This window comes from Eulemur rufifrons, chromosome 29 (assembly GCF_041146395.1).
Source record: "Eulemur rufifrons isolate Redbay chromosome 29, OSU_ERuf_1, whole genome shotgun sequence".
In the NCBI taxonomy this organism is placed as follows: domain Eukaryota; kingdom Metazoa; phylum Chordata; class Mammalia; order Primates; family Lemuridae; genus Eulemur; species Eulemur rufifrons.
Window position 1 is genome coordinate 85038830 of NC_091011.1, and position 27617 is coordinate 85066446.

The window sequence follows — 27617 nt, forward strand, 5'->3', positions numbered from 1 at the left end:
GAGAATTGAACTTGCCAAGATGGGAGAACTGAAGGTTTTAGAAAGGAAGGGGGATGCATTAGCTTCCTAGGGCTGCCTTAACAATGCACCACAACAACTGGGGTGGCTTAGTACAATGCAAATCTATTGTCTCCCAGTCCTGGGGGCTGGGAGTAAGAAATCAAGGTGTCAGTAGGACCATGTTCCCTCCTTCCTCTCCTCTTCCTTTCCAGCTTTTGGAGGTGGCTGGTGGTTCTTTACATTCCCTGGTTTGTAGCAACATCACTCCAATCTCTGCTCTCCTGTCTGCACATCTTCTTACAAGAATGCAAGTTATACTGGATTAAGGGCCCACTGTACTCCAGAATGACTGCTTCTTAACTGATTACATCTGCAATGACCCTATTTCCAAGCAAGTTCACATTCTAAGGTACCGTTGGTGCAGGACTTTAACAGATTCCTCTGGACGGTCCAAGGTGGCCCACTCACATGTCTGGTGGTTAGCTGGGGCTGTTGGCTGGGAACTGTTTTTCAAGTGGCCTCTTCCGAAGTATGACAAATGTGACTCCAGACTTCGTTCCATGCTGAGACCCAACAGGGCAAGCCCCAGTGAAGAGGCACTTGTCAAGCTTCTGTTGGTTTCATGTTTGATGTCCCATTTCGGCCAAGCAAGTCACATGGCCAAACTCAAGAGTCTACATGGAAAGGGATTATGCGAGGTTGTGGATACCTATAGGCAAGATTGGTTGGGATCATTACTGTGACTATCTGCCACAGGTATAAAGACAGGTGCATTATTTACAGGCTTTCATTTGCTTCGACTAACTCCTTACATTCACCCATGACTTTACTAATTTCTCTGTAACTAGCTGCTGGCCAATGCTAGAGAGGGTATTTCTCAACCTATACCATCTAAACATCTGTATCTGGCTTGGCAAACTTTTTCTGTGAAGGGCCAGATAATAAATATTTTGGGCTTCATGAACCATAGTCTCTGTACAACTAGTCACCTCTGCTGCTGAAGTGTGGAAGTGGCCATAGATAATATGTAAGTGAATGGGCATGGATGTGTTCCAATAAAACTTTATTTACAGGCCGGGCGCGGTGGCTCACGCCTGTAATCCTAGCACTCTGGGAGGCCGAGGCGGGTGGATTGCTCAAGGTCAGGAGTTCGAGACCAGCCTGAGCAAGAGCGAGACCCCGTCTCTACTAAAAAATAGAAAGAAATTATACGGACAACTAAAAATATATATAGAAAAAATTAGCCAGGCATGGTGGCGCATGCCTGTAGTCCCAGCTGCTTGGGAGGCTGAGGCAGTAGGATCGCTTGAGCCCAGGAGTTTGAGGTTGCTGTGAGCTAGGCTGACGCCATGGCACTCACTCTAGCCCGGGCAACAAAGTGAGACTCTGTCTCAAAAAAAAAAAAAAAAAAAAAAAAAAAAAAAACTTTATTTACAAAAACAGGTGGTGGACAGATTTGGTCTGGGGGCCATAGTTCACTGATTCATGATTATATCATAATTTTCGAGACTGTCAAAGATTTATATATCACACTCAAGTACTGCTACTTTTCAAACTTGAAAACTAAATGTCCTTGTACCATTTGATTTGATTGATTGATCAATGCATGTTACACAGATTTTCCATGTAGTTGTTTAAAATCATAAACAAATACATAAAATGTTTTCTAAGTAATTTTCTAAATGTCTTAGAAAAAGCTGTGTTCTTAAAAAATATGAGTTGGTTGAGTGAGAGTTGAGAGGCAATAAAATAAAGGTGTAGAATGCACAAACTTTACAGCCAGACTTCCTGGCTCTACCATTAACTAGCTGTGTGACTACAGGCAAATTATCGAACTTCTCTGAGCTTAGTTTCTTTATCTGAAAATAGGGATGACAATATTAACCACCTTATAGGGTTATTACGAAGATCTAATGAGTCAGTTCACATAAAATACTTAGAATGGTCCCCAGATTACAGTAAATGCTCAATTAAAATAGTGAAACAAACATCAAAATGTCATAAAACTTTAATTCCCTTAAATAATTTTTTGTATGAATGGGAATATGATGCTCCGAACTTCCAGGTTCATGTTGTGGTATCATTTCAAGAACTTCTATCATTTCAAGAACTTTTAATTAAAAAATGACCATAAATTGGTTTAGATATGAATGCTTTCAAGCCTACTAAAATTTGACTAGCAAGTCACAAGACATGGCAATATGGTTAGATTTGGCAGCTTGCCATAGGGGATGAGCATAAACATATGGATTATTAGATATCAGGAAGAGAACAGACAGGTATATATTTTCAGATTTGTTAGTAAACTCTTAGAAAAATACAGCTTCTTTAAAAAACTTTCCAGTTATCTAGTAGTATTCTCAAATCCAGCATCTGGTGGCTAGGAATTGTCTATGTATTATTTTCCTTTGTGTGACAAGATGCTGTTGCTATGAATGTTGTCAGACGTGTGACCCATTGTTCCATCCGAACAGTGTAAATAAGATCATCCTTGCTGCTGCAGCTGCTGAATGCATAGAAGTTGCTAGGGTGGCCAGACAATCCTTTGTTTTGCTCCACCATTTACAGCTGTACTTTAGTATATGCCACAATGGCTCACAGTGACCTACATTTGACCTCATGGTCAGCATTTCCTCAATGAATTGTTGGGACTCTGTGATATTTGTCTTCCCCTCATTGATTTGGGTTTGCGATCAATATCAGTAGCACTTGTGAGGCTACCTGGCTAATATTTGGGTACACTGACACTCAGGTAGCCTCATAATTCTAATGGCCAGTCTTTTCTTGGGTAGGAGTTATACTGAATCAAGGCTGTGCTCTTATTTTACTGTGTAATGGTTTGACATCAGCAGTTCAGAACATACACAGTGCATGTTCATCATGGGTCAGGTGCTATTAAAGCTGCTGCTAAATTCTCTTCTCAAACAGTAATTATATTTCAGTGGAGTAAATGCTCTAAAGAAAAATATCCCTGGTTGATGTGTGATGATCTGGCTAGTATCTGTGGAAGACAATTGACCTGAAACAGGAAATGGTTAGGTGGTATACCCTAAAAAGTGCTTGTGGTCCAGTGAAACTTGGGAAATGTAGACCTCCAAGAAATGTGTAGCAACGTAAACGAGCAATGAAAAAAAAAAAAAAAATCACAGAGGTTTACCATGACTGTGTTCTTCAACCCCTCTGAAGATCCTGATGCTGGGATGTGTTGGCTACACCTTGCTCCCAGTCAGCCAGGAGGGTTACTGAACAAGTTATAGTAAAACAATTTGTATCAGGAGACTAATACAAAAGCAAAACCTTCCAACGACTAGTCTGATTTATTTCAATTAAATTTTTAATATTTTATTTTTTCCACTCATTTTTTAAAAAAATAATAAAAAATTAACTAACCTAAATAAAGTAATCTAAGTTAATCAAAAGTTTGAGTCAATCAAGGTTCTGGTATAGTTGCAGAGAAGACTGAAAAAGGAAGGTGATCATAACGGAGGGTGAAAAACGCTGCTGACACATTAGCTGTAGCACAATTCAAGTTTATTCCATTTGTTCTTGCAACACAAAACTTAAACACAGTATTATTTAGCATTCGGATGTACATGAACTAGGATACTTATGAGAAACTCAATTGTGTCAAAAATATGACATTGTGGAAAAATGAACTCAAATATATCAAAATGCACAAAGCACTAGTCTTCCTCCATTACTGCTTAGAAAGATATGATTGTTTCTCCATTTACAAAATAGAATCAGGACAATTTAAATTTTTTAAATTTTGCATGCAAAACACTGCAATTGCTTATTTATGTAGGAGGGCACTCTCACCAGCTTCTATACACAATTGAGTATATAATATTGCATGGAAGAAAAGAGCAGCTCAGTTGAAGTTTAGAAAAAAAAATCAAATAGGTACATATAGATTTGAAATCCATTATTTGGGGAAAGAAATCAATGAATTAAGGGCCCACTTGTTTGCAGCTTCCATACACTGCACCTACCTATTATCTCTTCTTCGTGTCCAACTGGGTGTAGAAAGGTGAGCTAAGCATAGAAGAACTACTTGGGATATTCAGGTGCTGTACTTGAACTATAAGTCTATAGATACCAGTCTGAAGCTGCAAGGGAGAATTTGTTAGTCCACTACTTTAAACAGGTAAACTACCTGTTTGTACTTGATATAGTGCGTAAGAAATGACTGATTTAATACAAAACTACAGAACATGCAAGATTTTTTCTGAGATGTTAAATATTACTTCAGTGGAGAACAACTTAACATTTTGCTAATGCATGTAGTACCAAAAAGCAGACATGGTTTTAGCTTCCTTTACTCAAAATATGAACATTAAGTGTTGTGAATTCCTCTGCCAAGTGGTTCAGAAATACATTATAAATAACCTAGTTAAAAAAGAAACTGTAAAGCATCTTGGTCAGTCTATTCTATTCTATGTTTATATGTTATTTTCTCAAGCAATCGCTTCATAATTATGGAGTTTACAAAATGGCTGAGAAAGAATAGGGAAGGCGCAATAGCCTCTACTGCATTACAAGGAACATCAGGATAAACTGTACAAAGGATCACATGGTTTCTCTACCATAATGGCTGTAGAAAGTAGACCAGGTTTAGGAATGATAGGACAATGCACTCTCTGCAATAGCCAACTACAACGAAACACTTTGAAAGTAAAGGTGAAAATTGTGTAAAGAGGAAAATTCAAGCCTTTTAAATAGCACTATGCCAAGAGGTCAAAACAAAGATATCAAAACACCCTGTTGCACTATGTTAGTTAGAGATTGATAGAGTGCCCTCCATTTTCAATGAGGATGTCTCTGTATTTTAGTTCAGTGATGTAATAAAGTACTGATTACTGACTTTTAATCCAACTCTAACAGGCTGCATTAAGACAGCAGAATTAGCCAAATATAACAAAGTATTTAAACCACAACTTTGTGATTGTTTTCTTGGACGTATGAAAATTACAGGGTTAGGCTAGTTGTAAGTGAAAAAGCCACAGGATAAAAAAAGGGTTCACAGGGAAAGATACACACACACACACACACACACACACACACGCAAACCCACACGCCAACCAACCAATCAGCAACTGATCAATAAAACTTACTATTAGCCAGGGTGACTGTTCTTGATAACCGTTTAACCCTGCTGTAGAATGCTACATTGCCTTCAAAAACCATCATTAATTCTTTATTATCCACAATCTGAATACCAGTCCCTAACCCACCCTCTTCCTCCCTCTTTAAAAATTTGAGGTACATTCAATTATTGCATGACTTGGCTAAGAAAAAAACCCTAATTTTTTTTTCGTAAGCTTATATGGATGGCAAGTCAAAGGAATCTTAATATTTTATCAAATTTAAAATTATATTTTAATTAGTTGCACTGCTCATGAAATAAACATTTGGAGAAGTACGTAGATATTTTCTGCAGGTCATAAGAATACCATTTTAGGGCACTGTATTCTAAGAACACAGAGTATATTTTGAAGTTGTCACACTTTATGCAATGCATGATTTATAAAAGAAACAAAAATATATTACGCAGGTGGGTTGGCATATGTTCAGCAGAAGCGTATCAACAATGCGGGGAAACCCGGAAACAAGCATGTTTGAAAAGGAATGGGGCTAAATTTGTCCAAATAGTAAGTCTCACCCCAGTGATAGCTTTGGTGCAATAAGTAATCAGTATCCAAGATGGGTGAGAGAGGCATTCCAAAGAATGTTCCTTGATTCTTCAAACATAACTGAAGTCTATCCATTCAAATAGAAAATAAAGAAAATTCATAGGTACTAAGACAACTGTTCTCTCTTTATATGACACTAACAGGCTTATGGCTATGATTCTATTTTTAAATCCCCTTTTACTACCAGCAGGAGTTTGAAAGTGTTTCAATGTTATATAAATGTCTGAATCTAGAGGAGAAAAAAATATGCATACTGGAATGATTTCTCCTTTAGACTTCCAAAATTTAAGATTTTATAAATAAAACTAGTCAGTTTTATCTAAGCAAACATGAAATCCATGTGAAAGGGGAGAGAAAATCCAAAGTTCAGCCATCCAGCAATTTAGGAGTGTGCCCCTCCTCACCTTCGCTAAGCTTCACAGAAAGCTTAAAGTCACTGAGGAAAGATTTGGTCACCAACCACAGGCAGCGCTCTTAACTATGCCAGGAAACCCCCAGTAGAGTGCATTCTTAAGGCAGAAAGGCTAGAGCTAATTGCTTATCTCAGCACCCTAAGTTTACATCGCAGTAGCCACTACTGCTTGCAGTTAGGGCTACCAAATATGTAGAGTTGGCCTTTGTAGAATCGGACCTTCAACACAATCTAATGAATAAATTAGCTGGGGAGCTGAAAAGGTCAAATGTTACTGGTATATTTTGTGTTTGCTCTCCCTTGGGAATAAGCTGTGTATTTTATAAGAAATGGAAAAGAGGCTGACTTGATCAGGAATCCCAGTACAAGCCTGATCACGTTTTTTTCCCTCTCTTCCAAAATATTGTTTTTATTTTTTTCTGGTAGTCTGATTTGTTATGAATTTCTCTCTCCCCTCACCCCTCTTAAAGTATTTAGCTGAAGAAGCTGGCAGATAGAGAGTGACAGACAGACAGGCAGCAGTGTGAGGCCACAGGAGAGTCATTCTTCCCGAGTTATCAGTCCATCCACCCATCACTGGAGAAGAGCTTTGATTGCCTGGTTGTCAGTGGCTTCAAAGGCGGTCAGTCCATCTGGACCTTTCACAGTCTTATCAGCACCCTGGAAAAGAGAGGAAAGGGCCCTTATCATTAAATGAGCCCACTATGGGAGAAGAGAACATAAGACTAGATTGCATGGTGCAAGCTAATGTTTATATTGAGAATTAAAAATTCTTTTACTGACAGAGTGACAGAGCCCATTCTACTATTAAAAAAAAAAAAAAAAGCCCACACGAACAAAAACAGTTGCCAAGGTTATGGATTAAAGTTATAAAAATGCCACATTATTTTCCAGGCACTAGAAATGAAATTGTAAGCTACAAAATTAACAGAGGCAATGACTGGCTTCATATATTTACCCAATTAATTAAGCTTTAAAAGATAACATCCCTATTTGTAGTATGAAATGGAAAAAAGGTAAATACTTTTGCTAAACAAGTATTCTTGTGACAAGTTTTTTTTTTTTTTCTTCTTTGCAACACTTTTTGTAGAGTGCACAGTATTATTGACACGAAGGACACGTATAGTACTGGTCACTTTACTTGTAAAAACTTAGCAGTAAATGCCTGGGATACAGGCTGTAAGGCGGTCCCTGCTACACTCTAGAGAAATCTTTGGCGCAGACACTGGAGAGTGGTGTTCTGGAGCATTTGCTATGCAACGTGGCATTTTAGTTTTGAGAATTTGTATGTGTACTTTTGTGTCTTTCTGTTGCTTTATCTGTCTGCCCTTTCCAGAGGGAAAGTTCCAAGGATACAGGAGTCTTGTCCATATTACTCACCACTGTATTCCCAGCACCTAGAGAAGCGCCTACTGTGTATAGATGAATTTGCTCTCAGACCACTTCTGACCCTTTTAACTCCCAGAGACAAGATATTTCACCATCTGAGGGTTCTCTTCGTTGCTCCAGCCCCAGTCAGCATGTATGCACCACACAGCCTCTTGCAGCCCTCTCTGCCTCCCTTGCCAAATCTCACTCATTCTTCTACGAGTTCCTGAGGCCTACAGAACTGTCTAAGCTTGGCATAAATGGTCCTTCAGAGTCAAACACTGGTCAAATTTACCAGTCTTTTCTTTCCATGTTCTAAACCCACAGAATTTCTCACCGGTTCCTGAACATGCCGTGTGTCATGTCTTCATACATGCAGGGCTCTATGTGGAAAGCCTTACCCCCTTTCTCTGCCAAATCCATTCATCCATGCATTCAGCAAATATTTACGTGATGTGCAGCTACCATGTAAGGCATGGGAGAATCAAAGAAAAACAAGACAGAGAGTCTGCCACTCTGGCTAGTGTGGGAGACAGACAAACCAACCGATATAACACCTGTGATGAGTGCAATACCAGCGCTATGCACAGAGACGAGTGGCCCTAAGTCAGAACAGGACGTGGTAGGAGGGCATACGGGACAACATCTTGCTAGATGAGGTAATGCTTGACCTGAGTCTTGACAAGTAAATAAAAACTGACCAGGTGAGATGACAAACATTTTAGGAAGTGTCGAATTATTACAAAGTCCTCCTATAAGTCTCTATTTCTTCATTCTCTAATTGAAGTTAACTGCTTCATGGAAGACATGGAACTCAGAGTCAAGTGGAAGAACATCAGTGAGAACTTCAATTCACTGTGGTGAGACTTGCAACAAAGGTTAAGGGACAACTGGGATCACTGTATTCAAAACAAATGACTTCTTTTTCATTTTGATGGCTGCTGTTTTCTATGACTAGCACTGTAAATTGTAATTCTGCATTAACAAAAAAGTACATGTTGTAGTGAATATGTGCTGCTTTTTAGCTACCAGAGTTTGTTTCCCTCCTTTGGATGACAGCACCCTAATTTCATCTTGGGGACTCATTTGTTCCCTAGTGTGGGAGTCCTAGGACTATATATCGAGGCGCCAAGTACCTTCCTCGCCAAGTGACAAAGATGTATTTAACTTAAACAGGACACTGTCTCCTAGAGTTTGCATCTGGATTGGAGAGATCAAAAGAAAGAGAATAAAAGAAGTTAGAGCTCATTTATTCCTGCGCCATCACCCGAATGAAACAGCTGGGAAGTTCTTGCTACCCACAGCCCTGCAGTTGCCCCAGCTCTGATCTCTTCTCAGCCTGGTCCCTGGGCTTTCCTGTTGATTCTGTGACTAGTCCAATATCTTTTAAAAATTGTTATTTTTTTTTTTTTTTACTTGTTAGAGTCAAATTCTGCTATTTGCAACCAAAAATATTTAAAACATTTATATAATTTTTCTAATACCAATTTATAACAGAGAACTCATAATTCTATAAGCTGGGTACAACTAATGTTAACATTTCCTTCTTTTGTTCTAAATATTTCTTTTTAAAATAAATGATTAAGTATAAAAGAACTAGAGTAACTTTTTATATCAGACAAAAGAAACTTTAAGAAATATTACTAGAAACAGAGGGACATTTCATAATAAAAGGTTCACAATTCAATGATGAAATTAAGAAAACAATTCCATTTGTAATAGCATCATAAAGAATAAAAATACTATTAAACAAACTCAAACTCTTTTAAAAAAGATGAACTAGTTTTGTCAATATGGATGAGAATATTAAAAGAAAATGATTTTTTCTTTTGGTACTTGATGCAGTTACTGGAGAACTTAAGTATATCTGGCCCCATTCCTTCCTTGAGGAAACTTTTTTAGTTGTTTTAGTTCTAATAATGATTTCCAAAGCTTTAATATACTCATGCTATTGGAGTTATTGACTTCTGAATTCATCTTTTGACTTCCAGCTACATAGATGAGGTGTTAGCTCACCACCTCTGTCCCCCAGACCCCTGCAATTTCTTATACTTAAAATATCATTTTGTTTTTTATAAATTTAATTATTTGCTTAGACCTATATTTCTTGTTCCACCAGTTTTGACAGTATCTCCTCTCTCATGAAATAATTTCATAAAGATTCTTCCTCTACCTTGCTATCATTCTCTCCTCCTCTGAACTTGCCAGCTTTTTCATTTTGTCAAGATTAACTTTTATGTTCAGGTCTGGAAAAACTGTTCTGTTTCTTGATCAATTCTTGTAGTTAAAATAAATGAACTATGTTTAAATTATTTCTAGGTAAACACTGCACACTGTGGTACCTAGGAGATTAATGTGATTAATTTTCTGTCCGTTGTTCCAGTATCACAACCCTCACAAATGAGAGATCAGGAGATAACAGCCACAGCAGCAGCCTGAATTTTCCCTAGTCCTATCAACTTTTAAACCTATTTATTACTTTTAGGGTAAACTGCTATAACAAAGAGAACCTAAAACACGATGGATTAAATGAAGTTAATTTACTTCTCTCACATAAAACAGACTAGTGCTAAGTGCATCAAGGTTGGTAGGGTGGCCCTGTCCTGTAAGGTCTTCTAAGGACCGAGGTTCCTCCCATTCTATTGCTCTGCCCTGGGTACTCACTTTCCTCACCCATATGGCTGGAGCTGGCTCACCTCTGCATCGGCGTCCAGCCTGCTTGAGGGGGGATGGGGGATGGGGAATGGGGGATGGGGGAAAAGACCACAGCAAGTGGCTTCACGTTTTAGGTACTGATTTGTAAGTGACACATATCATTTGTGCACATCCCATTAGCTTAACCTTAGATACAGAGCCGTACTTACTGCAAGGGAAGCTGAGATACAAGGACTAGCTTAGGGTGTCATGGACGCAACTACAACCTGGGGTTTTCCTCCTAAAAGGAAGAGGAAAAAATAGACATGGCACACAATTTGCAACCTGACCTAGACTGTTCTGAAAATACTTTGGAATAAATCACCAATGTCCTCTAAATGCCAAGTTCAATCAGCATTTATGGTATCTGAACAGTGATGAGAGTCTTATTGCTAACCCATTATAGCCCTAACTCTCAAGACAGTATTATATCCACATTATTCTGTCAGTCTAGCCTGCCTTTCCTTCCTCCTGCACCAACTCCTTCCACTCTCCTCTCCCCACCTCTACTTTCTCTCTGCCTGTCCTTTACATGTTGGTATTCTCCAGGGTTCTGCTCTTCAGCATTCTTCACGACTTGCTCAAGATGTTTTCCCCTAATCATCTCATCCAAGTTCAGCCTTTATGCTCATCCTGAGGACTGGCTTTGAGACTTAACCTGCTTTAAGTGTCGTAAATACCTCAAATTCAACGTCTCCTTAAAATGAACCTGTAGTCTTTACTTACAAACTCCATCCTTTCTCAGTACTATTATGATGCATACTACCCTCTTCCAGGAAATGCGGAGACACTATGCAGTTCTTGTTTACTTTGCAAATCTCTAGACTATACTATTCTTAACATTTCCCGTCTGTCCTTGCTTCTCCACTGCTATCATGACTTTCTTACTTCAGGATATTCATATAATCATTCTGATTGCAGCACTACTCCACATCTGTCTGGTTGATTGTTCTAAAATGGCAAGTCTGATCATACTACTCACCTATCTAAGAGCCTTTAATGGCATCCTTGCAAAAGAGATGAAGATAAATAACATGGCACACAAAGGCATAATCTGTTCACTACCTGTACCTCTGTAGACATATTTCTTGCTAAATCCTTTCTACCCTACAGTGTAGCTATGCTGAACAATCTATCATATCCAAATGTATCACGGTCTCTATTTCTTGTCCCTGTGACTTTTCTCATTGTTGCTTCTGCTTGGAATGGGACCCCGATTCCTTAGTAAACTCTTAGACACTAAGTTTCTAAGGCTTGGCTCAAGTGTGAACTGCTTTATGAAGTTACAATGGTACCTGGAGCTGTAACGACATCTTCATTCATAACACAACTACTCTCTTGACTCCTAAGACCATATGTGCCCTTTTCTTCCCTCAGGTCCTAATGTTTTACATATAACTCCTGTCACAGCAACCACAATGCTTAATGCACTGGTTATTTTACATATTTGTCTCCCTTTACTAAAGATGTTGATGGCAGCAACCAGACTTATTAGTCTTTGCATTCCCAAGGCCTTGAACAGGGCAAATAAGAGGCAATCAATAAATGTTTATGAAATTATTTGACATAGATAGGAACTAAAAATATGTACTAAGGGACTAGATACGATTATAGCAATATCCATTAAAGACACACTGCTGTGACTAGACCAACAACCTATTTCATTGTGGACAGGTTGCCTACTAGCACACAATATAAAATATTTAACTTATTTTCAGGTAATTTTAACATTGAAGATGCTTTAGTTCTGACATCTGATTAGAATCAGGACTAGGTTCATCTGCCTATATTTAGAGCATGATTCAGGGGATAAGGTTTCCCGGAGGAAGAAAAAGTTGCTATGGCCATGTTAAAGTGGCCCAGGTAGACAGACAGGCTGTTTGTCATTCTAGGGAGTACAAGTTTTAAGGCACTACAAGCAGTTTATTGATCTTCAGAAGTCACACTTTTAGATAATCAAGTAATATTTGACAGCATGTGGTAGAATATGTGGAATGTTAAAAAGAAATTTCAAGTCATGCTACCTCTGCCCATGAATAGTTTACAATCTAGCTGGAAAGATATACAAGCATGAAACAACAACAATATATCTTTACCTACTTGTTACTTTTATCCACTGCTTATTTCAGATAACTAATTCCACTGTATACTATCAGTTCTCAACATGTACAAACAAGCCAAAAAAATTACATTAGTAACACTTTAAGAATGAAACTCAAACTTCTACTGAGGTTATCTGACATTATCTTGACAAAAGGCTTTTGTCAAGGTTTTGAAGATGCTGATTATAGTTATACTGATCTGATCAAGTGTCAAAACAAGAAGCTTTGTTTCAATAAAAATTTATAAAATTAGTCAAAAAATTAGGACTTGAATTTATACATATAGCTGTCCCTTGATATTGGAGGGGAACTGCTCCCCCCCTCCTTGGGTACCTAAATCGCTAATATAAAATGGTGTAGTAGTTACATAAAAGCTATGCACACCCTCCTGTATACTTTAAATCATTTCTAGATTACTTATAGTACCTAACACAATGCAAAATACAGTTGATACATAAATACAGTTGATCCTGCACCATGAGTTTGAACAGTGTGGGTCCAATTACACACAAATTTTTTTCAATGAAATTTACACCAAGTGTGCCTGCTTTTCTGTCTCCCCTCCTACTTCCTCCACCTCTTCCACCTCTGCCACCCCTGAGACAGCAAGACCCACCCCTCTTCTTCCTCCTCCACCTCAACGTGACAACAATGAGGATAAGGACCTTTATGATGATTTACTTCCACCTAATGAACAGTAAATACATTTTCTCTTCCTTATAATTTTCTTAATAATTTTTTCCCTAGCTTACTTTTTATAAGAATATAGTACAAAATACATATAACATACAAAATATGTGTTAATCAACTGGTAATTGGTAAGGCTTCCAGTCAACAGGAAGCTATTAGTTATGTTTTTGGGGAGTCAAAAGTTATACGTGAATTTCTGACTGTGTGGGGGGGTCAGGACCCCTAACCTCACATTGTTCAAGGGTCATGTGTAGTTATTATACTGTGTTGTTTTTTTATTGATATTTTTTAAATCTTGTATTATTTTTTATTTATTTTTCCTCCAAATATTTTTGATCCATAGTTGGTTGAATCCGTGGATGTGAAACCCATGGCTATGGAGGGCCGACTGTGTGTGTGTATGTGTGTATGTATATATATGCATCTACCTCTTTATATATACACACTCCCTTAGAATATAACCAATTATTTAAAAAAAATTTTTAGCAATCATGGTTTGGAAAAGTCAATTCACTTTGGAGAGAAAGCAGTTTCAATTCAAAGACAAAATGATTGTCTGAAAGGACTAAAACTGCAGTTTAAGACAATTCAAAGAACATTCAAAATGTTTCTAGTTTAACATTTTATGACAGATACTTATCAGGTTAGGATTCCAGCCAGCTTATGTTGATGTGAACTCACAGGAAGTGAATGTAAAACTTTTACAAACCATCGAAACAGTTTTCCAGAGTTAATAATCTCTTTATTATTCCACAGAAGCAAGCTAGGGTCCTTACTCAGGAATTTATAATTCAAACATGGATTTTCTCAGTCCAAATAAAATCAGAAATAGAAAACAGAAAAGGAGAGAAGGCCTACTGAAGATGGTCACACTAACAATAGTAACATCTGACAAGAGCTTGACGTGACTAGAGCGAGAAAGTAATTGAGATGGAACCATTACTAAAGCTCAGCAGTGAACTAGTTATTAAGTGTAAGGACAATTAACCCAACACTTCAACAGAGCCCAGAGGGTTTGACACTGGTAAGTTTTCAAGAAAAGGTTTAATCATGTCTTGTTTATTCTGCTTAAGAGAAAAGTATGTAATACCCCTAAGAAATTTTCTATCCAAAATAGTTAAAATGTTTTTATCCTTACAAAGGTATTTTTTTCAGTCCTTGTTACTACCTGAAATTAAATTACATTTATTTGTGTATTTGTTTACCCTGTCTTCCCTCTAGAAAATGAGGTCTCTGAGGATAGAAGACTTGTTTATCTTGTTCACTCATATATCCCCAATATTTAAATGAATACAGTGTACTTCCTTTTATTTGATATTAAATGTCCCATAAGGACTCTAAAAAACATAAAGGAACAAAGAAATTCTTTGTTCTTTCCCTCTAACCACCCAATTGTTACATTCTCCTTGAAGCCCTTCTGGAATTTCCCAAGCAGCTGTCTCCTCCTCCCCCTGTGCGCCTGCTACCCAACTCAACCCGTTGTGGAACCTGAGCAGGTAGATCTGTAGCTTGGCTCACTCAGTGCCCAGTGCAACCCCCTTCTCCCTTGCCTTCCTCTACAACAGAGGTTGTAAAAGAAATGGAATCCTCAGATTCCCTTAGAGCTAGAGATGATCAACTGACATAATTTTGGCCTCTTCCCTTAGAAAGCCCTGGGAGGAGAACGTCCTTAGCTCTTTCCCTTTCATCCTGTTCCAAACAAACAAACAATGCCTGAAGGTTCAGCAGTCACCTTGTGACCATAAGGACAGGGGGAAATCAGGGGTGGGAGCACGAAGTGTGGGGCACTGGTGATATACATAGTGGAACCAGTCATTCGGCGTTGGACTGCACACCTTCAGACATCTTGTTAGGGGCACTCTCTTATTCAAATCACCGCATAGGTTTTTGTTACTAATGGCTGAATTCTACCTCTCTTATAGCATTTACCCTGGTCTGTAATTATCTGTTAACAGATCTGTCTTCCCCAAATTAGGCTGAACTCCATGAGGGCAGAGAGACCTTGATATATTCCTCTCTGTACCTTTAACATCTAGGATAATGGCAGGCATATAGTAAATGCTCAATAAATATGTTAAATAAATGAAAACAGTTCAAAACTGGGTCAGAGTATAAATGTATATTTAGTTAATATCATATAAACCTTACCCTTAGTGAATACAAACATCCAAATTAAAAGGAAAATGTACCTTTTCTACCATCTTGTCTAAGTATGTACCACTGTTTATCATTGTATTAGAAAGAATATTGCAAAATATTTATTTTGAATTAATTTATATGCATTTTAGCACAGTCTTGAGAAACTATGGTGTGCTCATAAAAAACTCCATTATCTCATGATTTGGGGAATCTGTTTGTAGTTCCATGGTACTATGATAAAATGTTCATAATCTGAGAGCTTTCAACTGTTTAAATATATACTTAAATATCACCATTACCATTACCATAGAACTTACAGATACAATTCAATTTTGGAAACTACTAAAAATAGATTTGGTATTTAGCGACATTAAAAAATTATTCAAATACCTATAATTATACATTTTGTGCAATTTTATCTATGGGTGCAGGATTTCACAGCACACTGAATTTCATGTTTAATTTACACATTGATACAGGAGACAAAGTAAAGACAAGATATTCCACAGCATCTAATACAAAACACAGTGAATGTTATGTCTGTTACATTTCTGTAGCAGTTTTGAGTTTTTAACATAATACTGCAGATACATAATCTCATTTTTCCTCACAGCAGCCCTGTGAAGTAGGCATCGTTAACTCTATTTTACAGCTAGAGGTTCTCAAGCTCAGAGACATTAAGAAACTTGCCCAAGGTCAGTCAGCAAATTATAGAAACTAGAACCTTCTGACTATAAATTTCGTGTTCTATGGTATCTTTAACTGAAAATTATCTATAGCCTTTCCCCAAAAAATGTTAGGATAAGACCCAGATTTTAGAATTCATCATTACCTTTACATATCTGCAAATTACGTGTGGCTCTTATAGAAACTGAAGAACTTTGTGGAATGGCACAAATACAACATGTCATCTGTGGAGCACTTTGATGCTAGAGAACATTTTCATAGACATTCAATTTACAAGAGGATTCAACAAATATTTACTGAGTATCTATTAAGTGCCAGATGTAGTTCTGGTAAATAAAATTTTACTGGAACACAACCTCACTCATTCATTTACATGTTGTTTATGCTCCTTTTGTGTATGACAGCAAAGATAAGAAGCTATGACAGAGACCATAAGACACGCAAAGCCCCAAATATTTACTACCTGGCCATTACAGAAAATGTTTGTTTACCACTGTTCTGGGGCATTAAGGAGAATGAGAAGCAAGTTCTCACTGTTTCACAATCTAGCTGGGACACAGAAAGGGATCACACATGTAAAATATATCAGTGTCGCAAGTACTAAAAATAGAGGGACAGACCATTACCTTCTTTGATCCTCAGAATAATCCTGAGATATGAATACCAATAATCCTGCCAAGTTCAGATGTCAAGTGATTTACTGGCTATTAAGTTATAGAACCAGCCCTTACAGGTTTTCTCATTGCCAAGCTCTTCCATCTGCACCATTCTGCCTCAAACAATGTGCTAACTATGCAATGGGAAATGACATATATGAACTATAGCATTTGCTGAGAACTTTAATTTACCTGGTGGGCTAAGTATTGTTGTTGTTGTTGTCTAATCTCTTTTACTGTTTTAAAAATTTGATTCTTACAATTTCAATGAACTCTAAAGAGACACGTACTTCAAAAGTTTTCCAAGTAGCCACCCAACTTCCTCATATAACAAATGAGACCCACACGTGTAAATGAGAAATGAGACACATTTTATATTTCATTTTATTCCTTATTTGGACACAGTGACTACAGTTCATTTTCAGCTGCATATATAATGGTCCTGGATTTGTTCTTATGCTACCTCTAGTAAAAATATGATTTAACATCTCTACTGAAATCATATTAAGCCAAGAATAGAAAGATCATTTCAAGGTTTCAGAGAAAAATTCATCATAGAAATAAGAGGATGGGGTAAAGAACTGAGCCTTCAAATTACACCTCTCCAAGGACATTCAGATATTGGGCTGTTGTATTACTCATAAGGTGGTACGTCATAAGTTTTAGATGAAAAAGTTTGTCTACACTTGAAACAGAGTTATTTTCATAAAGCTTATTTTCTGCTGGGAACCCTCATTCCTGTAGTAATTCTTCCCTTTTCTGAAAAGTACATCAATCCTAACTGGTCTTAGTTCTTCCAGAGAATTTATGATGTGCTGGGTCTTCCCTTTTCTGAAAAGTACATCAGTCCTAACTGGTCTTAGTACCTCCAGAGAATTTATGATGTGTTGGGCATTGCCATAGTGGCTTATACACATTATCTCATTTAATAACTCCTTGGTTATATTGACAGGTAGTATAATGTAGTGGTTATAGACACAGGCTCTGGAGCCAGACTGACTGGTTTTTGGATTCTAATTCCCCTTCTTACCAGCTGTGTGATCTGGGAAAATTTCCTAGTTGCTCTGTGTCTCAGTTTCCCCAATGGTAAAATGGGGGATAAAAATCATACCTACTTCATGGGATTACTGTGATGATTAGATGAGTTAATATACATAAAGCACTTAAACAGGACTTGTACGTGGGACTTGTCATTTAGCTGTGAGCTATTTTATCACCTTATCAACTCTATATGGTAAGTACTGGCCCATGTTACAGAAGAGAAAACTTAGGCTGAGATATTAAGGAACTTGCTCAAAGCCACAGAGCTTTTAAGAAGAACTGAGAACTAAATTTGGAGCGGGGTGTGTGGCGCGACAGAGTATAGTCACTAACAGAAACTATGTAAAATAATGATGTACTCCAGGCTAAAAGAGCTAAATGATTAAAAACAATGAACTTACAATAGGCATACTTGTGTTATGAGATTTGTAAAACCTATCAAAACCATGCTGGCGTTCAACTTTTTCTGTTCTGGTTCTTCAGTTATTTATGGGGTAAATTTTGTAGCTCTATCATTCTGGTAGGCCCTTTATGATTCACTTTCTTAGTAAACCTTTGTTTTGTATTTCACTCTTTTATCCTACTCAACAAACCAGGAACAGTTAACTTAGAGAGTGGTCTGAAACACCTGTGAGTCACTAAAATTAGTATTGCACAATAATCAGTATTTTTTAATACCTATGTATAGTATATAAATATATATATGTGTAAGGGAAGGAGTGTGAACACACACTGAAGTAAAGGACTGAAAGCTTATCTGTCTAAATTCTAAATTCTAGCAAATGTAACATCCTTAAAAGATTGACAAAATAAGTAAATATTCAGGATAATTCCCCATATTACCTATAATGGATTATTTAGAAATGCTTTTCCTTACGATTAGGGAGCAAGGATACTGGACTTCTTAAAATCCTTTATGATAGGTTATATAAATTACAAGGGATTACATATAAGGAATTTTAATGAGCACTATTGTAGAAAATGGAACATATATTAAACATATACAATATTGACAAAATAAAAATACACAACATGGCAGTGTATTAATGCAACAGGCAAATTACTAATTTCTCTTAGAGAATTGTTTTTTTAAACCACAATACTGGATTAACAAATCAAATTATATGTAACTGAAAAATAACTTCTCTATCACGGATTCCTGTTTCACACGCTCACTCCTCTGCTGTTGCTACATCTCCTGGGATTACTCTTGAGCCTGCATCATCCGCCTCCTTTCCCTTGTCTCTTCTTGCCAGTTTACCAACACTTCTCACGTACTCCAGATTTGGTCAAAGTGCCAAAGGAGATTTGATCATCCCCCTTCCATCTTGGGTGTTATTATTTACCAATTCTTTGGTTCTAGCTTATTTTTTAAAAATTTAGCATTTGTTTTGTATTTTATTTATTTGCTTAGAGTTATTCATATATTCATTTCTTGCTTATGATTCCTTCTTGCATTTCAGTCTTTTCTTTTGGGTTTGCTTCTTACTGAAGTGCATCCAACTTATCACTCTGTCTGTTGCTCAGGGGTACTAGGCACCTCTGGCTTGGGTCAACATTGGGTCAGCTCCCCTTTTGCAAAAATATTCTTGCTCATATGTGGAAATGTTTTCTTCTTTGATCCTATCCTGCCCGATTTCTGTCTTTCAAGTATTCCTTATAATTTCTTATCTACTGAACCCCTTCTTATTGGTCCAAAGCAGATCCTGATTCATTCACTTTAAGAACATCTTTTCTGTCACTGGGGGCAAAAAGGGGACATCACAGCATGTGCTCAGACCTCAACCTTGAAATAGAAGCCCCACATCTGTTGATCTCTACATTTTTCCTCATTTACCAGCTTACCAGTTAAAAATCAGACATCTTTTTACTTGCAGTTATATACATGTTCCATTTCTCACAACTGTCCTAACAGTAATACTGAAAGGCAATGTCGAGTAGTAGAAAAAAATACAAGCTGTTGAATCACACATTTGGAATAAATCTTGATTCTATTACATTCTATTTGCCCTTCAGGCAATTAGACCTCCCTGAGACAAATGATTTCTTTATCCATAAAATGGAGATAATACTACTTAAGTATTTGGGTTGATAGTAAATTATAAATGATATAGCATATCATGCAAAGTTTGACTTCAAATATTCTAAAAATCTGTTTTTGTGATTTTTTTCCTCCTATTAGCTGTAATCATACTGACTTTTAAATTCCCGTTTATATAATATTACCTTTTTTCCTATGCTAGAAATGACAACAAATCTGAAAAAGCTCTTACACCAAGTCCTTTAAAATGAATTCACAATAATCTATAAGGATTCTACTTTTGATAAAAAGTAGAACAAACTAGACTTAATATAAACATTGATTGTAACTTTCAAAAGATGCACTGGAATAGCCCTGTTTTAGCAATTAAAGATTTCTGAAAGAGCATAATCAATTTCCAAAAGAAAAAAAAAAATCTGGCTAACAAAACTACAGAATATCTATTAAAGAAGCTTATGCAAATCAAAATCAAAGTAATTAATTTTGAAAAAGGAGAACTAAAATTTACCACGCTACTTTCAAAAAGGTAAAAAGAAACATCTCTTCTTTCATATAAAACAAATAACAGCTCTATGGGGTTACAACTGTTCTGCCATCAATATAGCTATCTTTAAATGTCTCTTATTTGGCTACAGAAATCAAGGCTCAAGTAAAAGAAAAATACGGGCACAAGTAAAAGAAAAAAACAAACTACTTAAATGTAAGACAACTCAGCTCAATGAATAATTTAGCAATACAGTATATATTTACAGAGAATCTTCTGGAATAACATATTAGGGTCCAACGTACACGTAAATGGCTCTTCAGGAACTCAATGTAGAAGATGCTTTAACAATGGAAACTTACAACCACAAGGTCTCAATGACCTGGAGAATCATGAAAATACAGAACCATGGTTTAGGCTCTCTCTAGCCTAAGAATAGTTATATCTTGTTTTGTTTTTCCTAGGAGGAAAGAGAGGCCTATCAGAAAGAAAAATTGTTCTGGTCTATAGTTTGAGATATGGCTAAAAGGAAAGAGAAAGCCTGGCAGCTCATTTAGTAAATGACCAGAGCCCTAAAGCTAAAAAGGATCCCACGGAGATTTTTATTTTCAGAGAACAAAACCCTTGACTCGGTAGAAAAGGTTAGGGAAAAGGGGGAAAAGAAGAGTAAGGAAGGTATCATTCATTTATTTTACTGTACACTTAGCCAGCAGATAGGTGAATCCAAGGGAATTAAGTCAACACTGAAGAAGAGAGTTCAGAGACAGACAAAAAGAAATTAGATTCCGGTTATACGGCTTAAGCCCAGGGTCAAGCTATGCCTACACTGTACAGTTATGAGTCAGTAAGATCTCTCTATTGTTTAAGCCAGTCTGAGCTGGGTTTAGTTACTTGCACTATGACGAGTCCTAACTAATACAATATTTGAATTACATAAATCTTCCATGAACTGTGAATCAATATCTGTAGCCTGTGGCAACCAGTTTTTGATTAAGTAAGCAAAAATATTCCTCCAGGGATGAAATTATCTAACAGTTTTCAAAAGTACTCTTATCTTTTCATGGGTGTAGGCTAGGGACGGACGGTGAAGAGAAGGACATAGTGACTGGAAATCTCTGTAAGCACACCCCACCAAAGATGCTGGACCTGCTACAATGGCAAAGAATAGTATTTCCATTTATTTTGGCTTTTTGAGAACTGCATCATTCACATCAGTATGATGTGAAGTATCTGAAGACTGCTGTTGATATACAACCAAAAAACAAAACAATAAAAAACATATTTAAAGAAATCCAGTAACTGTGGTTAACATAAAGCTACAGGTAGAAAAACAACTTAGTTTTAGAGGACCCTAATTAACTACTTTCAGAACCATATCTTTAAAAAGTTGTCAATAAAGTATTAAGAGATAAATGTGCTATCTTCTTTCTCAATATTCTCCATATCTTATTGAAGCTGATCCTATGAAGCATAAAATCCTCTAATAAATAAAGTTAGTCATAATAAAGGCTCTGTATTGAGTGCTTACGTGTCGGACACTGTGGCAAAATGCTTTATGTACATTTACTCATTTAATTTCTATTTCTTCCTTGCTTCTTTTAGCAGGGCTTATTTTAAAATCCCAAATGAAGTATTACGAACAGCACTTTCCAGAGTATGGTCATGAAATGACAAGCTTGGGATTAATACTGGTGCCTCATTTTATGAAGATTTCTTGATTTCCAGTATTTGCAGGCTCCATCTAATATAGCTAGAATGGCAGTGACTAACTGGTTAATTCCTGAGGCTGGATTTTGACTCCATCTAAGGCCTTATAATAGTATAGACAAAATACACTGGAAAACTCCAAATTTACCACTATCTCCAATGCATCAAGAAACCAGATGCGTTGGAGAGCCCTTACTTACAGCAAACTACCTCTATTAATCTTGCTCAGTATGTAATACAGAAAATGAAGCTTACAATTTTCAAACCAGTGCTACTCAAAGTGTGGTCTGTGAACCTGCTGCCAGTCTGCAAATTGTTACTTGTCCACAAAGACATTTTATATCTTCTACATATGATGCTTAGTTCGGCTAACATTTTTTTCATAAAAAGATTTTCTCAGTAAAGGAGACTCAGTTGATTTAAGCTCCTTACTCATCATGAACCGGTAACAGTTTGTGGACCAGCTATTTTGAGTAATGCTGTTCAAGACTTCAATTCTGGATACTGCTTCTGGTTTTCTGTCCCTGCTGCCACACAAAATTCAAATAAATTAATAATCAAATGCCTAGCTTAAAGAGTTACACAGCAGTGGAAAAAGCAATAAAAATTAGCAATGGACCTCACCTTTGACAGAAGCAATTTCACACAGGAAACATGACCCTCATAGACAGCAGACAGAAGAGGGGTAATGTGATGTTTGTCTGGAGCCTATGAAATAATAAATGAAGAGATAAGCTTATCCATTTTTCACTTCTTCCTTGTTTCTACATCTAATTAGGGAACTCCTGTAAATATTTCAAAATCAGTGTTTACCTATACGAAATCATTCCACAGAAACAAGTTTCTAGGCTCTCAGTGAGCTACCAGAGGCCCAAGCCCACTGCAGCGTCTCTCCTCGGGAGTTAGTGTAGTAAGGTAGGGGGAGAAGGTTTTGACTTCAGCTCAAATCTTGGCTCTGCCACTTACTGAGGGACTAATTATTTAGCCTCTCTGAGCCTCAATTCCCCACTACTGTGGAAATGCCAAAGTGGTCCAGTAAGGGAAGAGAGGGGGAGAACACAGCTGATAAGGAGGTAAAAGAAGATTGTCACAGTTGGGCCAGGTGACATGGTGTTCCCTGGAATGTGAAAAGTTCATCTCACTTGCTGTCACCGTTACTTGAACACTTTTCTAAAACTCTGAAGTACAGAAGCTACAAAAATCTAGAGTCAGAAGATGACTGCTCTTGTCTGACCGCTTGCCCACTGACCTTTGTCCAACAATTCAGTTTAGATTTATCCCATGACTGCATAGTCCTGTGCTCTATTATGTGACAGTCATTTGCTACCCACAGATAGTGCTAACTTCCCAAGCTTTAGAACTTGAAAAGCAACAGCAAAGGGGGAAACATCCTAACCCTAGGTTTTATCAGCTTTAAAAAGTTAGGTTTTTTGGCTTAGTTTTTAAAATCCCAACTATATATTTCAAAGTTACAGGAAATGTAAGATATCACATCTCAGACTGCATTCATATTTAAACTGAGGTTCCTTCAAATAACTATCTTATAATCTCTAGAAAACAATGACCCAAAGCATATAAAAAAATTTTTTTCTAGAATGACAACGTTCTCTACATACATTAATATCTGCTCCTTTCAGCAGCAGAAATTCCAGGATTTCAAGCTGCCCACAATCTGCTGCATAATGAAGAGGCTTCCTTCCACCTTCTAGTGTCCGGTTGACGTCCTCTCCCTTATAAGAAAAGCCAAACAAAAACAATATTTATATTGATGGAAGACTGAAGAAGAGAAACGAGGCACCTGATATTTTTATTCCCAAAGCCATAAAAGAATTTCATGAAACAATTACATTTCTTGCAAAGTGAAATAGCCAAAAACTTGAAATGAAATTCTGCACAATAGTTAACATACAGTATGTCAGTAATTCAAGTCATGATTAGTCCAGCTGAAAACAATATACAATAAGGATAAATGTAATGAAATACCTTACTGTGCTCCATTTCTAAGGAGTTCAATCAGCATAATGTCAATATGTGACCGCAAAAGACTGGTGAGTTCAAGAACTGAGATTTTATACAGTTCATATGACATGTACCTTAATTTGTCAAAGAAAGCAACCCTACTTTGATGTGTAGCCATCATTATCACAAGGTAATTTCAGTATTAGTTATTAAGAATTCATTACATTCATTCAACATTTACTAAAGCCCTACTGTGTAGCAGGCACTGTGCTAGGCAGTGGGGAGACACAGACAGGGTTCCCTACTACACAGAGCTTACCATCCAGTGTGGGGCAGACATTAATAAAATAATCACATAAGTAAATATAAAATTTCAAAATATAAATGCCATTAAAAAAAAGAAACACAGGGCTAAACAAATACTGATCAGAAGAACATGACAATCTCAACTATGGATGGGGGTGTAGTGTCAGAAAATAAAATTAAGGCCTCAAAAGGTAGTTTTTATTCACTGAAAATTAACAGAGACGCTAACGATAACAACTACAACTACCCTCTCTACTGACCAGCTACCACGTTTGACACTGTCGTATGTATTTTTGCTAATCTTCAAACCACCCTAAGAGGAGAAGATCTCCATTTAATATATGAAAAGTCTGAAGCTAAAAGAGGTTAAATAACTTTTTAATGTGGTTTAGTTAGTAACAGAGTAGAGATCTAAACCCATTCTCTTTCTATACCACTATGCTGCTTCTAATTCACTATTTGCCCCTTCCCTCTTAGGAGAGTTCAGATTTTACAGAGTACCAAAATGTCTAAAATAGTTTATTTTCTCAACACTTATGTCATTCACTTAGCATAGTTTGGTCAACTCATCAAGCCATTTCCCGAATTAAGATATTCAGAGCCCTATCATTTTATAGCCATTACCAGCTGTTCTTTCAACCATACATACCCTAAATTCCCCTTTTTACTTATGCTTGTTTCTGCCTTCCTTCCCATTAATTTAAATAATATGGGTTCACCAAGTCCCAACAAAATTCAAGATTTACCTCGTCTATGAAATCTCCCATGGTTATGGTGAGCTGTTCCTCCCTTAAAACTCAAGGAATCAGTTAGTATTTAAATATATGGTGCCCTCGCAACTTGTATGCCTCCTTTCCCAATGGATCACAAATTCCTTTAGAGTACAAATTATATGTTTTCTTTCTCATATCCTCCTACAGTATAATGTAGAGGTTAACAGCATGAATTCCATCACCATTAAACCTTAGGCAAGTTACTCTCTCTTTGTGTATGAGTTTTCTTAACTGTAAAATGTAGATAACAGTACCTACATTTCATGGAATTGTGGGGATTAAATTAGACGATCCATGTATAAAGCACTTAAATAACACATTAGCTAATACTAATAGAAACATGGTTAGCTATTATATCTATGCACATAATAGGTATACTCAAATACTGAATTAAATCCATTACTTAGTCGTAAGCATTCTGAGGGGTGTCTCAGCAATCAATGGAGGCACTGGAACATTAAGTCAGGGAACTAAATTATACAGTATTCTCGAGTTCTAGCCCAGATGTCTATTTCAAATATACTGTTTTTTGGGGGGATCAAGAGTTTCAACAGAAATAATTTTCCTCTGAATTACGAGATGATAAAACAATGCAGGTTTCTACATAATGACTGAAATATGAATAATTAAAGATTTGATTTAATATAACATACTATATATTTAAGAACATTTAAATAGTAAGGGTGAATTGGCATACCACCTTAGTCTTTACACTTGGCATACCACCAAGTGTAAACATGTGAGGCTTTGAGGCAAAGAGAGATACTGTTTAAACAATCCACAAATAAAACTAGTTTTTCTTCCATTATTAATATTAACTAGACAGGTCTTTACAGTGAGACAAAGCAAATAAATACTTGCAGTAAGTAACTGATAAGATGGCTTTGTCAAAGATATTTCCTTGAATCAAAATGTTACATCCTCCCAAGCACTGGTGCAAAATGCATATGGAATAGAGTTGTGAGTTTAAACTTTCTTGTTTATCCCTTCAGACCTTTCCATTACAATTCTTATTTTAGCAGACAAAAAAACGACAATACTAGAAATGCTTTGTGTGACTGACAGAAAAATTCCTCGTCTTCAGGGCCTTAGCAAAACAGTATGAATGGAGAAACTTATAGCACTGAATGCCTGCATTAAAAAAGTAGAAGGATTTCAAATTAATAATCTTCATACTTCTAGCTAAAGACACTAGAAAAAAGCAAATTAAATCTAAAGTAAGCAGGAGGAAAGAAAAAGATCAGAACAGAAATCAAACAGAAAATAGAAAAATAAGAGAAATCAAAAGTTGATTCTTCAAGAAGATCAATATGATCGATAAACCTTTAGCAAGAGTGATAAGGAAAAGAATAGTGAAGACACAAAGTGCCAATACAGACTCTATAGATTACTTCCCCATAAAGAAACCTCCAGGCTCCAGATAGCACCACTAGTAAATTCTACCAAATATTATATTTAAGGAAGAAATAATACCAATTCTACCTATTCCTTCAAAATGGAATAGACGAGAAGGTATCCCAACTCATTCTATGAGGTTGGCATTACTCTGACTCTGAAATGAGACAAAGATATCAATAATACAAGAAAATCACTGCTGGCCAATATTCCTCATGAACACAGAAAAATTCTAAACAGTATTTTAGCAAATTGAATTTAACATTACATAAAAGGGTAATACACCACGACTAAGGGCGGTTTATCCTAGGAATGTAAGGTTGGTTTAATATCTGAAAAGCCAGTCAATATAATTCATCATTCTAAAAAACTAAAAAAGAAACTATATAACTGACCATCTCAACATTAAAAAACATCTGATAAAACACAATATGCATTCCTCCTAAAAATTTAACAAACTAGGACAAGAAGGAAACTTACTTGGCCTAATAAGGTGCATCTACAAAAAACCTACATCTAAGATCATACTTAAATGGTGAAAGACAGAATGCTTTACTCCTAAGATCAGGAACAAGACAAGGATGTCTGTTTTTACCATTTCAATGTTGTACTGAAGTTCTATCCAGCACAATTAGGCAAGAAAATAAGTGAAAGGCATCCATCTTGAAAAGGAAGAAGTAAATCTGTCTTTATCTGCAGATTGCATGATCTGGGAGTTTGAATGACAGTTTCACCAGGTTTTCAGCAGTCTTGATAGGTGCTAGCTTGCATAGCGGTGGTGAAATAGGGAAGGAAGATAGTGCTCACTCAGTCTAGTTCCTTTCTTCCCACCTTCCAGCCCATACTCTAGGCATCAGTGACATCACTGGAGAGAAAGTAAGACACCTACTCTGTAATTTTAACTTCAAGAAACATAACAAGCTACAGAGATAAATCAAATCCTAGTTTTATCTTCCAGATTCTGGGGATGGAAGACAGAGAAGCACAATCTTAACAGGTCCCTTAGTTTACATGGCAATCTTAGTTTGTTTTCCTTTTTATCTTGCTCTTCCACTTTTTATAGATCCTAGACTTTTCTATCTCCTCCCCACCCGGTATTCTCAGCAGATGACCTCACATCCTTCTTTACACAGAAGACTGCCCTCAGACATGACCTCCCTCAGGAACTCCTCTCCACCACACCTTCCAGCAACTGACCCATCTTCTCCTCCTAGCAAAAGCCAATCCTTCACCTAAGCTTTGTATATCATCCTTTCTTGGTTTTTGTGGGAAAACTAATCACTTGTATGTTGCTTTTCTTGACTGTGTTTTCAACCTCTTGCTCTATTGACTCCTCATTAGCATATGCCATTCACAGCTCTTCCTCTAAAACTGCAGTCCCCAACTCCTGGCTACAGACAGGCACTGTTCTGTGGCCTGTTAGGAACTGGGCCACACAGCAGGAGGTGAGTGGCCATGCGCGAGAAAAGC

At 36.9% G+C, this 27617-nt stretch overlaps 1 protein-coding gene across 1 annotated transcript in view; it reads right to left on the minus strand.

The window, feature by feature from the left end:
* Positions 1 to 3514: 3514 nt before the first annotated feature.
* MTPN (myotrophin) overlaps positions 3515 to 27617 on the minus strand; it is a 45984-nt gene continuing 21881 nt past the window's right edge. The window contains exons 2-4 of the mRNA XM_069462761.1: positions 23331 to 23444; positions 22339 to 22422; positions 3515 to 6765 (exon numbers count right to left, since the gene is read on the minus strand). Coding sequence (XP_069318862.1) covers positions 6679 to 6765; positions 22339 to 22422; positions 23331 to 23444 — 285 coding nt within the window. The 3' untranslated portion in view covers positions 3515 to 6678. The remainder of the gene's footprint in view (positions 6766 to 22338; positions 22423 to 23330; positions 23445 to 27617) is intronic.